This window comes from Patiria miniata, unplaced genomic scaffold (genome assembly GCF_015706575.1).
Source record: "Patiria miniata isolate m_02_andy unplaced genomic scaffold, ASM1570657v1 HiC_scaffold_13, whole genome shotgun sequence".
NCBI classification, from domain to species: Eukaryota; Metazoa; Echinodermata; class Asteroidea; order Valvatida; family Asterinidae; genus Patiria; species Patiria miniata.
In genome coordinates, this window is record NW_024037051.1 from 9,089,137 (window position 1) to 9,102,858 (window position 13,722).

At 38.6% G+C, this 13,722-nt stretch overlaps 1 protein-coding gene across 2 annotated transcripts in view; it reads left to right on the plus strand.

Moving 5' to 3' along the window:
* The window catches only part of LOC119721204 (myosin light chain kinase, smooth muscle-like), an 86,661-nt gene that overhangs the window by 51,238 nt on the left and 21,701 nt on the right, over positions 1–13,722 (plus strand). For both annotated transcript variants that reach the window (XM_038191139.1, XM_038191140.1), the window contains 5 exons: positions 2,617–2,688; positions 3,147–3,428; positions 5,506–5,787; positions 6,138–6,231; positions 7,388–7,588. In XM_038191139.1, the coding sequence (XP_038047067.1) occupies positions 2,617–2,688; positions 3,147–3,428; positions 5,506–5,787; positions 6,138–6,231; positions 7,388–7,588 (931 nt within the window). The remainder of the gene's footprint in view (positions 1–2,616; positions 2,689–3,146; positions 3,429–5,505; positions 5,788–6,137; positions 6,232–7,387; positions 7,589–13,722) is intronic.

Below are 13,722 nucleotides of genomic sequence, written 5' to 3' on the forward strand. Positions count from 1 at the left end.
TCGCCTTCATACCTGTGAAATACATGTATGTTAAAGGTATAGTCCATCATTTGTAATTTGTGCATTTTGTTCGTTTGAAGCAACAAACGTGCTCAAAATCTAAAGAAGGGTATTGAACAACTAACCTGATGAAGTTTCAGCTCAGCTTCAGCTGTGTATTCCGAGAAAAACAGCATTCTAGGATCTCAAATTCAAATCAAAAGTTGCTGAATCATGTTTTGAATTAGGCCTGAATTCAGCATCTGAGACACGTTCTCAATGAGCCAATTGCAGCCACGCGATGTCACGCACTGATCCGACGAATTATAGCAACCGCGCACGCGCGTGTGCGACCGTCGTGCCAATGCTTGCACGTGCTTCGCCGCAAAACAAAACGAACTACTAATTCAAATTTCCTACGGTGCGTCTTAAGAAGCACCGCTGGAAAGGCCTTCTTTTGTTGATTTCTTCAACATACAGCTCTCCAGAGGGAGTAATTTTACAGGGAGTTTAGTCCCCTTATTATCTCTCAACCAAGTATGTTTTTCAACAAGAATTACACCAGTTACTTTTTGGATAACTGCAAATGATAGACTCCAACTTTAACCAATATTGCAGAATTTTCTGTTACAGTTAACAGGGATATTTCCGGACCATTGACAATGGTACGCGCGCGCGTACACGGGCTTGAGATTTTGTTTTTACTGCCCCCCCCCCCCTAATTTTAGAGTCTGGCCCCACCACTGCACTTCGGGTTTTTCTAGTCCTGCAAGATCGAAGATTTATCATTTTGACCAAGTTAATGAAAAATCTGCACGTTCAGTACTTCATCATTCCAGAAATCCCTCAGTTAGTCCAACAAACAATTCCGAAGGTGTGCCTCTCCATTCACATTTGGCAAAACTTTCCTGTTATTCCTTGTATAAATCAAATACCCGAAGAGTACTTAGCATAGGAAATAAGAAAAATAAATTGACCGAGTGTGCGCAGATGTCAGAGTCAAACAATACTCGAATAATGTTTGCACACTATGAGTATTTGCCTTTTGGTTTTGACTCGCTACCTTCGTCATAGCCCTTCACAGCTAGCCATTACAGATCAATTTCAAACTGACAGTCACAATAAACATGATCTGGAAAAACACTCCGCACGTGAGCATCTCGGTGACTTCTCAGCAATGCGGAGGGAGTTGGTAGTAATGCCATGAAATGCTGCACACTTGTACTCTGTGTGACAGTGTAATTTTATGCAGTGTCGTTGGTAGTGGAAGATATTGCGAATGGTAGGCTATCAGTTGATAAAATGGTATGAAGAATGGCACTTTAAGTAGCGTGCTAGATTTTGTATCTGAAGTGCATTGTAATTGGCAAATGTTTTTGATCAGAATAGAATGTTCTTCAGTACTTGTGGCCCTACTTTAAAGGCCCACGCAATGTAATTGTTTAATGCAGTTCTTGGAAACGCAACTTTGTGTCCCATTGAATCCTATTTTCAATTTTTGTTTTGCCATTTTCAAGGGTATGATTTTGGCGCCTTTTTGGTTTTTATGCTAATGAAAATTTCCATATTCGTGAGCAAAAGTGTGAAGTCATTTCAGACAGAAACCACAATGTATTTGGTGCTGTTTCAGCACCAAAAGTTGACAGAATTTTAGATATTTCGCTGTTGTAAATTTTCTTTACTTTGATGATCCCGTTGTTGTGTCAGTACATGGCAGTAAGCCAATGAGCAATTTTTCAGTAATCCAATTTTTGAGTTCTTCATTTGAACAGAAAACCCTTAAACTGAACTGTGTCTTCCTGAAATGACATCACAGCATCAGTGCCCTAAGTTGTCCGAAAAAAGCATGGAAAGTTGTCAATGTTTAAAGAAGTGCACCTTTCAATAAAATTAACCAAAAAGGGATGTCAAATGTTTTTAAGAAGCGTTGAAAGCTGCGAAAAATATGTTCCTAAGAAAATTCACTTCATGGACCCTACATGTATCTAAAAAATGAATCTATCAAAAATTGCATCCAAGAATTGCAGGCAATTTAATGGTTAAACCAGTGAAGAAGAATGAACATAAACAAGCAGTGATGTGTTTTCACTACAAAACTGTTTTTTGCTTTCTACAACATGTGAGTTAAATGTTCAAACAATGAACTAATTGTATTAAGTATTAATTAAACCACCTATCACTTGATCAGTCACAGACAGTCACAAAATTCCTCCACTTCCCCTGCCATGCATATGTATATATGGACTAGAAAAAACAGTCAGATCAGATTCATGTAAACGCTGTGACTAGTCAAATTCCAGCAACAGACATAAGAGGTAACTGGTAGGTACAGCTGGCATAAAGACATATCAATCACCTCCAGTCAAAGCATGGCTTGTATCAAATTACCAAACAGTCACTTGATTGACTGCTGTGATGGCTTGCTCAATTTGTCAGCCGTAGAGGTGACAGGTTGCCTCTTTTGCTCAACTTGATCACTTTTAATTGTACATGTAAGATAGTTTACCTGTATTTGCGGACAGATGGGTAAACTTATCCCGTTTCATCACATTAAACATGATCTATTAGGTGAAAAATATTGAAATGTCTAGCTTGACTATAAATTTGTTATGTCATTCTTGTCAACTTTGCCCTCAGTATCTAAGAACCAAGAGGCATCAGCGTCAGGATCCTGTTTGAAGAAGCAGAACTCCGTTGCCATAGCAAAAGGTGAGTAATATCAGCATTGTGATAAAAGGAACCAAAAAAAAGATGATTAAAAGTTTCAAAAGCCTTCTATTGGGGAAAAAGATATTGTCTCAGTAACTATAAAGCTTGCTTCATGATGGTTCTGGGATTTCATTTTTTTTTGTAAAAGTTTTAATAGGATTTAAATCATTAGCAAAATACTAAATTTGTTAAAAGTTCAGAGATTATTGTGATCTCTTACTTTTTACTGTAAACAATTATGCAGAGAATATCAAGACTTGAATGTTTTAATCATAGAAATATATTAATAAGGCATTTGTTTTTCTAACAAATTTTCTATTTAAGTCACAAGAATGGCTTCAACTTCAACTTCAAATTTGTTTTAAAAAAGCCAAACCAGAGCTTGATAAGAACTGTTGTCAATGTACCGTATCAAAAAGCAAACTATCATCTGAATGTGTTTTTTTTTCCAACCTCAGACATCAAGCCATTTTTCATGGACAGTCTGGAAGACGTGTACGTCATGGAGCACGCCACGGCCGTCCTGAGCTGCAAGGTCTTATGTGAGCCTCCTCCGATCGTCAAGTGGTTTCGAGACGAAGACATCATCAACAACGAGAGGATGCAAGCAACCTACAAGGAGGATGGCACGTGTTTGTTGGAGATCAAGGATGTAACCTACAAGGATATCGGAGAGTACGAATGTGTGGCTGAGAATAAGACGGGGAAGGCTAGCTGCAGATTGTACCTGGATGTTGCAGGTGGGTGGGTTGGTTAGCAATCAAGATAAGTGATGCATTCTGGCAAAATGAGACAGAACTGGGCAGAGATCAAAAGGAGGGTTTGCAGGTATCCGCTCCGTTCACAAGTACCCCCTCACCGGCAAAGAGAGTATAGTTGGGGGTGACCGATTGAAGCCATTTTGCCTGACTGCAATTCATTTGCCGCGAAGCACGGCCACTGCGTGTACATAGTACAAATCCCCTGGTGTACATGCGTCACACGCAAGGAACGGTGTGCATCAACCAGCGAAATGTCCCGCCCATGGGACGTCGTTGCTAGGTAAAGGGCGCCCTCTTTGTCGGCGCATGGAGCCCATAAGGAAGGAAGGAGAATACTGTTTGTTGCACTTAAGACATTCCATTGACAAAATATTGCTTTTAAATTTCGCATTTTACGAAAAAGGCTGAGATAAAAGGCGTTTAGCCTAATGTTTTAAGTTTTGTATTCGTGAAAATGAAAGATGGCAATTGTTTTTTTCATAAAAACTCTTTTATTCTACAATTTTTATACTGCATGTATGTCTTTAAAATCTGTGTAGTAGAAATATCAAAGATTACAAAAATCAATAAATCTGAAAATATAAAAAAATCACCTGCATTAGTTTTTTTGGCATTTTTCTCGACTACAGCCTTTGTCCATTTCCGTCTCATTTTGCCTGACACTTCACATATTTGCAATTTGTTGACTTTTATTTACTGATTTACCATTGAATCGATAGTATTTCAGTGGTCCATAGTCTGAAATTTTTTTCATTTATTTTAGAATTAGTGTTACCTGAGGATCTTGATTAAGTGTGTTCAAATTTTTTCGCATCAATAAGAAGTGAACAATACAATAACTTTTTGTGAAGCATATTAGCCATACATGCGTTCATTTTTCTATTTCTTATTTTTGTTTATGTTTTTCCTCTTTTTTTTACAATTCTAAATGTTCTCACAGAATAATTTTCACTTGTCACAATTCAAAAGTTGATATTTTCATCCTTTTAGGACAGCCTGACGTTTATAGTTGATTCCAAACTTTGAAAATTTGAATCCTTTCATTCGGCACTTGTAAGATTTTATACTGAAGTCAGATTTACTAAATTTTACTTTTTACTCAAATTTATGCTGATGTTAATTCATCCCATATTATTTAAATGGCGTTTCCCTGGCATTGATACAAATGACAAGATAAATTTCCCATTTGTTTATAGTTCCACTTTGCTAAAAAGCAGACTTGCATGTAAAAAGAGACCGCTAATGTACACTGGTAATTTATGTATTTTCATTGTGAACTTCCAACCAGCATGTTGGAATCAATCATATAAAGTCAATATTTGTAATTCCTCCGACTGTCTGCCAAGGCGCAGCTGAGTAAATGATGGATTTTTTTCCCCCCATCCCGTCACTTTGGCTATTCGGAAGCTAAATGTTCAAGAGCATATGTTGGTGTGCTTGCCTGGTGTACACATGTGGATGGTTCAGTTGGTGAGTCAGCAGTAATTGTGACATGGTTTTGTTTTATTCAGCTGGCGTTGGTTGACAAGAAAAACAAAACTGCATTGCTTCCTAAGCCATTCTCTGTTCATTTATCACAGCCGTGTCAAAATAGAGTTCAAATAACAAGTGTTAGCTGTAGATTTGATGGACTGATTCTGAGATGAAATTATGTTTTGAAGCTTTTGCTCTGAAGCCTGCCACTTGCCGTTGTGAAACCACAGAGGGCTCTCCGGAGTCGTTGAACCGAACAGTAGGTCAAGGATGATGTAACCAGAATGAACTTCAACAGATGACTATGGTCTTTCATAGTCTTGTTTGACATTGTTTTAGATCATCCTTTTGCCACTGCATAAGCTGACTTCAAGTGGTTTGTGACTCGCATTCCATGCACACATTACATGACTTTGTTTTGCTGGTAGCCTGCTGGTAGCCTGTTTTCACTGTGTTTGAGAAATTTTGTTCTACTTGATTTCAGGTTATAACTTGTAGCCATTTGACTTGTGGAGTTTAGCTAGTCAAGTGACTGAAAGTTCAACAATGAATGTTTAGTTTTCTCATATTTTTGTCTCCACAGAGGCACCTGACATCATCAAAGGCTTCGCAGACACCAGCGCTCCGGCAGGTGAGCAGCTTCGCTTGGACGTCCGCGTGGGCGGCATCCCTGAACCCGATGTGATCTGGTACAAAGACAACCGTCCTCTCTCCCCGACCAGTAAATTCTCCTTCCTGTTTGAGGGTGAGGATATGTGCTCCTTGAAGATAGACCAGGCCGTGCCAGATGATGAGGGATGCTATAAGATGACGGCTATCAATATGGCAGGGGAGGTCTCACATTCTGCTAAAGTGACTGTACCAGGTGAGCAAAGTAATTCTGAGGATTTGTGATACAGGAGCCAGGTTTGTAAAGTGGTTTTTTCCTCGCCTTCCACCTTTGCCTGATTTTGTGGGATTTCGATCCCTCCAAATTGTCCAATATAATTCCATGCTTTTCTCCCACCTGTGACGGAACATTTCTTCGACATTGCTCTCGCCAAGTTTCTTTCACTAAGACTTTTTGAGATAGAGTGTTCCTCAGCTGAAAACAGTCAGATAAAGTAAAACCAATTTTTTTTTGTTAAGCAAATTTAATTGAAAGATATCTATTCTTTTAAAATTCTCCTCTGTGAATATTTTTGGATATTTTTGGCCATCGTTTCTCTTTGTTAGATCCAATGAAGTATTTCTTCTCTGACAGTCGGATTACAATCAAGAAGGATATAACCGTTGAAGATGAGTATGATGTTCAAACTGAACTTGGCAGGTAAGCAGTTCTGTTTTACTCTCGTGGTGATCAGAGCCTCGGGTTTTTGGTGTGATAAAACTGCGGTGTAAAGTTAGACCAACATGCAATGGAAAGAGTTGTTTCATTCAGTGACAGATGGAATGTTCCATCTATCACTGAATGAAATTATTTGTGCCATTGCAATCATAAACATTCATTATTTGCATGTCAGTTGTTTTGTTGTGGAGATGTATAGCTCAGACCTTCATCTTATTTAATATAAGGTTTTAATCATTATAAGATGGAATTTTGCATCAGGGTGATATAAATCAAATTAGGTTTTGCCTTTCACCGACGTTTAAACACTGTATACTCAGTGTGTTACCTCCCGAGTGAAAGTTGGAAAAAAAAACCCAGCCAACCGATCCCGTTAGCTCGGTGGTCGAGTGGTAAGACATCTGCACTAGAAAGCAGGAGGTCGTGGGTTCGAGTCCCACCCGAGTGATTTTTTCCAACTTTCACTCGGGAGGTAACACACTGAGTATACAGTGTTTAAACGTCGGTGAAGGGCAAAACCGAATTTGAGGTTTTAGTCAGTTAACTGTTCAGAAAAAAAGATACAGTTCTTCTCTTATGGTCAAACTTCTGTCCTCCAACCAGACGATAAAAGTAGACAAACAAACAGAAGAGACAAAATTAACTTGCTCAATCTATGAGCGGTCATGTGCAGAGCTTCAAATTCCTTCACTAACTGTGAATACACATTTGATACAAAATTTGACTATAAAACAAATCGGTTTTTGTTCAGACAATGTGGTGAATGGAGAGAAAAAATGGGACATGTGACCTTCATTTCACCCGCTGTGGAACGTACATCCCTGTGAATTATTTACAAAAACCTTGTTCTGAAATCTTGGAAATCATTTTTTAATGGAATTTGCCAGCCACAATCAAACTAAACACAGAAGTATTGGAAAAGACTAAGAAGGGATCTATTAAAATTTCCCTTGAATTGAGATAAATATCATGATAAGAGAAAGCAGGATTCTGGCAAGGAGTTTCGCAACAAGGCAGTCAGGGGAAAGAATCCTGAGGAATACATCACTTTACTAGACCTCGGAGGAAAATTGATATGGGTAAGAGGGGGCAGTAAATGAGAATAAATGTGATTTGTTCCGAAATCCCTTGATTCCAGAGGTGCGTACGGCGTCGTCAAGAAGTGCACCAACAAGAAGACAGGTAAGGAGTGCGCTGTCAAGATCATCCGAGTCAAAAACGGGATGTGGGATGATCTGAGGAGAGAAGTCCTAGTGATGGGGATGCTGGATCATAAACGTCTCATCAATATCTACGATTCCTACGAGACCAAACAAGATGTCATCATGGTCATGGAACTGTATCCTTTTAATTTATAGTTATCATTTTTATATAAGTGTGGGCTTTTTCCATCCAGCTTGACCAATGTGTGTGTATGAGTTTGTTTCTGCATTCAATAGGGGACATTGAACAGTAGAGGACAATATGGTCCCCAATTCCTGAGAGGTCCCTTATTTGGATTTGTGTACAAAACATGTGGGGAGGTCTTCCTAAAAGGTTTGAGTACAAACAAAAGAGGGACAATGGGGGGGGGGTGCAGGCAAATACACACTTGCCTGTGTAAGGGCAAGAGAAATGGTGTCAGAGAAATGACCTTCACCTTTTTAGATAGATCTAGTTAGTCCACATTTGGTTTACACATCCATGAATAGGTGCAAGCCAGCTAGTCTGGTTCCCTAACCTGACAATTCTTGGACGCCTGTAAATTGCTTTGTTCATTTGAAGTAGGGTCAGGGAACCATGACTACAAGAACAGCAATTTCTTTGGTTTTTCCAGCATTTATGAACACAAAACTTTAAACATGTCGATGAAACAATATTTGCTATAAAATACTAACCCCCTAATGATCCATTTTTGAAAATTACAGCAAAAGCAAATAATGTATGTTATTTTCTAGAATTCTGGTTTTCAGGTCAATCCAGTTCAATCCAGCAGTTTGCAGCGGTTTTGTTAATTTTTTCCTGTTTATTCCGGTCTGAGAAATTATTATAATATGCTATCCAAAAAATGTTACGAAGAATACCTACAAATGTTTGAAACTCAGCTTGTCAAAAATTGGTCATCTTTATGAAAATATTTGTAATCCCAAATTTTCAATTGAAATCTTTGAAGAAGAGTTTGATTTGTATACCTAAAAAAGGTTGTTTAATTCCATTACTTGTTCTGGCCATGAAATCTGGCGGTTTTTAATTTGAGCATGTTTTGGCCTTATTTTCGCTGACCCGGCCGTTGTCAATTTTCAATCAACATGATGTCAATTTGCTGCCAGTGTTTTCCCATGCAGCTGTTTACAGTTACTTATTAATTTATGCACCACAATTTCATTAATTTGTGCGCACTGCACAGTGATATTCGCCGAAGAACAAGCATTGTACATCCAGGGAGACCCCAAATTGTGATTGAATGTATGCCCTTCTGAATGTGACAAGCCCACAGGTGTCCTTTTGTTCTTTTTCTTATCAATTTCATATCATTGTTAAGAGTTGTGATGACAGGTGAAAATATATTGTGATAGTTGAATTCGCTGCATGTATGTTAATTAGTGTCTAATGACAGGTGTAAAAATGGTATTATGTTAATGTGCATTACGAACAGTTGAATATTATTCCATGGCAGAATAGAATAGGCCTAAATAAATGTGTCACTTGTGTATTGTAAGTACATTTGAATGTTTGTTTTGGTGATATGCTTCCAGAAACACATTGGCTCAAAATTAATGGAGGTTTTCTCGGCTATGTTAAAATGTTTATCATTCGAATTCACCGTTTCTAATATTTTGCACTTCCAATGTTTCATTTCGTCTTTTGTCAGACAATTTCAAATTCAGTTCAAGCAAATTCAAACAACCAGCACACATTGTTATTCAGAAATCAAATTTGTCTAATTGATTTATATCAGACAGATTCAATCTCTGAATGCTGCCATTTGGCAACAGCAAATATTCTCAACTCGGTGACCAAACTTTGAAATTTAATGATAAATGACTAAATTGGTTTTCTTCATGCGTGTGAAATTTTTCTCGGACGAAACTGAATGATAGATGTTTGTGGATTTTAATGAAAAATGTTTTAGTGGGGAAAACCTATATATAATAATAATAACCTTACCTAATGTTAACCACGTGATTATTAGAATTTCTTTTTTTTTAATTGTGCTCCCTTTTTGTGGGCGGAGACTTTTCCCATCATCCTCCAAAAGTGGATCTAAATAGGCCAAAAATCCGTCTGCCAAGCTCATGAATAAAAGTAATACCCTCAAAATATTCTATATTAGAGAGTTTGGAGAGCCATCAAATTGGGGAATTGAAGAGATATGGTAATGAACCTCTGGCCCGGACTTGGGGTTTCCAATTCTGAGCATTTTGGATGCTATTGGGCTCGAAAGTGGCGCTATTTTGCCACGTTGTGGAGGGATCGTTTTTCAAGATGGCTACTTTTCCGCTTTGTGGAAAATAAGGGTCGTCTTCTTTGGGTGAGAATATCTCGAAAAGTTAATGGTCAACCCACCAAAAAATGAAAAGAAAATGAAAGATGACACATTGATCATCATTTTTCTGTACAGCTTGAATACCTGTGAGACTTCTGAGTATTTTTAATAGAATTTTGAAGTATGCGCATTTAGCACTAGTGTCTATGGGATTTTTTTTGCAGGGTTGCACTCTGTAGGGATCATTTCATCATCATATTTTTTCCAAGTTGTCCAAATTCTCAGACATCACAAGTCTGTGTAGCAGACTTATAAAGGAGCCCTTGTAACCTGATAATGCTTATATCAACATTCATATATGACCTCAGTTCACCTTTGACTTTTTGCGTTTAAGAAATCTGGCATTTATAACTGCTAGACAGAATCTGAGACAGTGTTTGTTTTGAAAGTATCCCAGATTACAAACAAGTCCAGGTTATTTATAAACTAGCTGTACAGGTGGTCTGAGACTGGAGTGGATGTGAAATCAGAGAATTGAAACTTTTGAAGAATCCTTTTGACAATATACAGGTGTAACAAGTTGTGTTTCTTACCAAATGTGCGATATTTTTATGGTGCTTTAATAGTTTGGAAAGGTGGAAGTGGCACATCGTTCTGTAGGGTGCGTTTTAGCCTGCAATATTTTGAATAATCCAAAAGCTTAAACAAACAAAAATGGGGGGGGGGGGGGGGCAGGCGCGTACGCAGGGGGGGTGTTTTGGCTGTTAAACACCCCCCTTTGCCATGTAAAAATATGGAGGGAAAAGAGAGTTATGTGACCGAGCGCGGAACAATTACAAATTATGTGCATGTTCTCAACTTTAAGCTTTGAATACAGAAGACACTTTGTAAGAGCAAGAGTATATAGGCCTATATGTATTTGAAACAAATGAAACAAAATATCCCCTCATAATTTAAAAAACTTCTGCTAAAAAAACCAGAGGAAAGTGGCCAGGAAACGCCTCAGATTGCACCACAGAGCATCTACGATCCAAAATTTCCCGGGGCCCTTAAGCGGGCCCCGGAACCCCCACGCCGTAAGTGCTTCGCGCTCCGCGCTCGCATTGGTCCTCCGGCCAAATTAATCCCGGGACATACCGTTATTTCGTTTTACTGTTTTGGATTTCCTCAAAAACAAAAACAGTAAACGAACCATTGACCGTTTTCTCGTTTTACAGTTTTGTAAAACGGTCAAACGGTATTAAGTCACACACAAAAATACTTTTTGTTGTTGTTTTTAATTGTAAAAAGCGTTAAACGGTTAGTTGCTTTATTTTTAGAGTGTTGTTTTACAAAATCATGACAATGACAAAACGGTCAATAGTCTTGCCGACCATTTTTTGATTTTAGGTTCGGCAATTAAGCAACGCACCGAAATGTTAATTAATGCGTCCTTGGGATTGAGTCATTGCCTGGGCCCCGCTCCTTACATTTCGTTCTCACGACAACATTTGCGAATTGGCTATTGAAGAGCCGCGTCGACTTGAACCCCAGTTTCCTTCAAAATGTCTGCAACTTCATCAAACGTCTTATTACCATCCTGTTTCCATTGTGAAAAGTAATGTCCTCCCTTGAAGTTTTACAGCGCCATTTTGCTTGGAACTCTTTAAGCCCCACCAACTTGACTGAATCGCATGAGAAAGGGGTCAGGGTCCGCGCCAGGAATCACATCACGCATTAATTATGCCGAGGTAACACTTCTTCGTGTAAAACATGGTCCCCCTCCACCCCCTTGCCCACCGCCACAAAATGCACCACGGACTGTTAACCATGACACTGGAATGAAAAAAACAGTCTGTATTTGTGTAATCTGTAAAACAAAAATCATTGATCGTTATGCTATAATGAATTTTACTAAACTTATAAAACGGAGAAACCGTATTTATCTTAATACCGCTTGTCGTTTTATAACACTGTAAAACGACAAAACAGTCGATGATTCGTTTACTGTTTTTGTTTTTTAGGAAATCCAAAACGGTAAAACGAAATAACGGTATGTCCCGGGATTCAAATTCCCTCTATGCTATAATTTCACCCTAGCGGTGCCCCCACCATTTTGTACCTTCAGCAGCGAATGGCTCTACAAGTGGCATAAATCCCTTTCCAAAATAGAAAATTGTGAAAAAATACGGAGATGGAACATGGTTCTCAACTTTGAGTACGTAACAAACTTTAAAAACAACAAAAAAAATAACAAATTTAAATGGAATTTTCGATGTTTAAAACGTTTTCTAAACGGTGGAAGTGGCCAGGAATCGCCTCAGATTGCACCACAGAGCATCTAAAATCCATTTTTTTCCCGGGGCCCTTAAGCGGGCCCCGGACCCCACGCCGTAAGGGCTTCGCAGGTCCTGGACCCTTCATTACAATAATTCTAGGCCCCCGGCAAATGGCAGTCTGAATCCGCTCCTGTGACCAGAGCGCATATGTATCCTGTATCTGAAGTTTGGCCTTAGGGGTGGGGCGGTTTACACAAAGATTCCCAACGGATGAGAATCATGAGATCCAGGGGACGAAGCTGAGTGATTTTAGCCAATAACAAGAACAGATCCTAGCACTTCCGCAGCCCGTGTCACTTTTTTTCTTGAATTTCTTCTTTTTTTTGGTTTAAATGCTGTTGAGGGAGGGGACTGCCCACATTGACCCCTTTACTCATATGTTCATCATACTCTAAAGACACAGAACATTTTTTTTCCCGATTTACTATGCTTTAGCTCAAAAAGATAACTGATGGTCGTGGGTTCCCGGCCCTTCGAGTTTAACCCATCCAAATATACCCTGACTTTTATTTTAGCGTAAAGTTTAGCCCACTGATACTATTTTTTATTTCTGGCGCCAACACAATTTACCATCTTCATTTCTAGCGTCATAAATGACGACATCCAATTTTGAAACACCCCCCTTGAAAAAATCCTGCGTACGCCACTGGGGGGGGGGGGAGTACATGGGGTTCATCTACATTATCTTACAAATACCTGGAATATTTTAGTTAGACTTTATAATTCTGGTAAATTGAAATAAACAAAACCAAAACAAAATTAAATTTTGAAATAAAAAAAGTCAGGCTTACACATGTATAGGTACTTTTTTTTGAGAGGGGAAGGATAGACTTTTGATTTTGTTTGCATTTTAATACACTTTGATTTATTTCATTTGATTGCCTTTCCATCTCTTATTTATTTATGGGAGCCTTCAAGTTGGGGTCTATTTGTGAATTTGTTAGAGGGCCTTGTAACCCACTCCTATTTTTGTCACCAGATCCTGGGGCTAACCTCCCCAAGATAAATTGAAACAGTCCACTCCAGTTCATTGGCTTTTCCGCATTGTTGCGGAAAAGCCTTTCTTTTTGTTCTGATTTTTTTTCTTTCTTCTTCTTCTTCTTCTTCTTCTTCTTCTTCCTCTTCTTCTTTTTTTCCCAAAAGCCCATAGACTTTGTACACGTTTTTTCTACACGCCACTTTTGGCATTAATCTTTGTCAGACATCATTCAAAGTTAGCATAAGCATAGTCCCTATAGCAAAGATGTGTCCCGAAGATTGACGTCATGGTGACGTCATCGACTAATTCATTATAGATTTTTGAATATTTAATTTTTCCCATAGACTTTGTACACAGAAATTTTAAAAAAATTGTCGCTTTTCAAAGGGCATTTTCGACTCTTTGCCAGTTATTCATTTACACCAATCTTTATCCAAGCAAAGACCCTAATTCAAACAACATTGTGGAATGATGACGTCATGATGACGTCATCCCGTGTTAATTTATAGGCAATTAAATTGTGGCACTTTTAATATTTAAAAATGCATAAGAAATCAACCGTACGCGTCCGCAGCATTCTGTTGCCGGCAAGTGATAGAGTAGGTTGAGGTCTTCATTTCATTCAGTGTGCGTGAAATCACGTGACCATTGCTTCCGGTCGAAAATGGCCCAAACCGGAAGTGGCTTATTATTTGAAAATAGTAATAGAG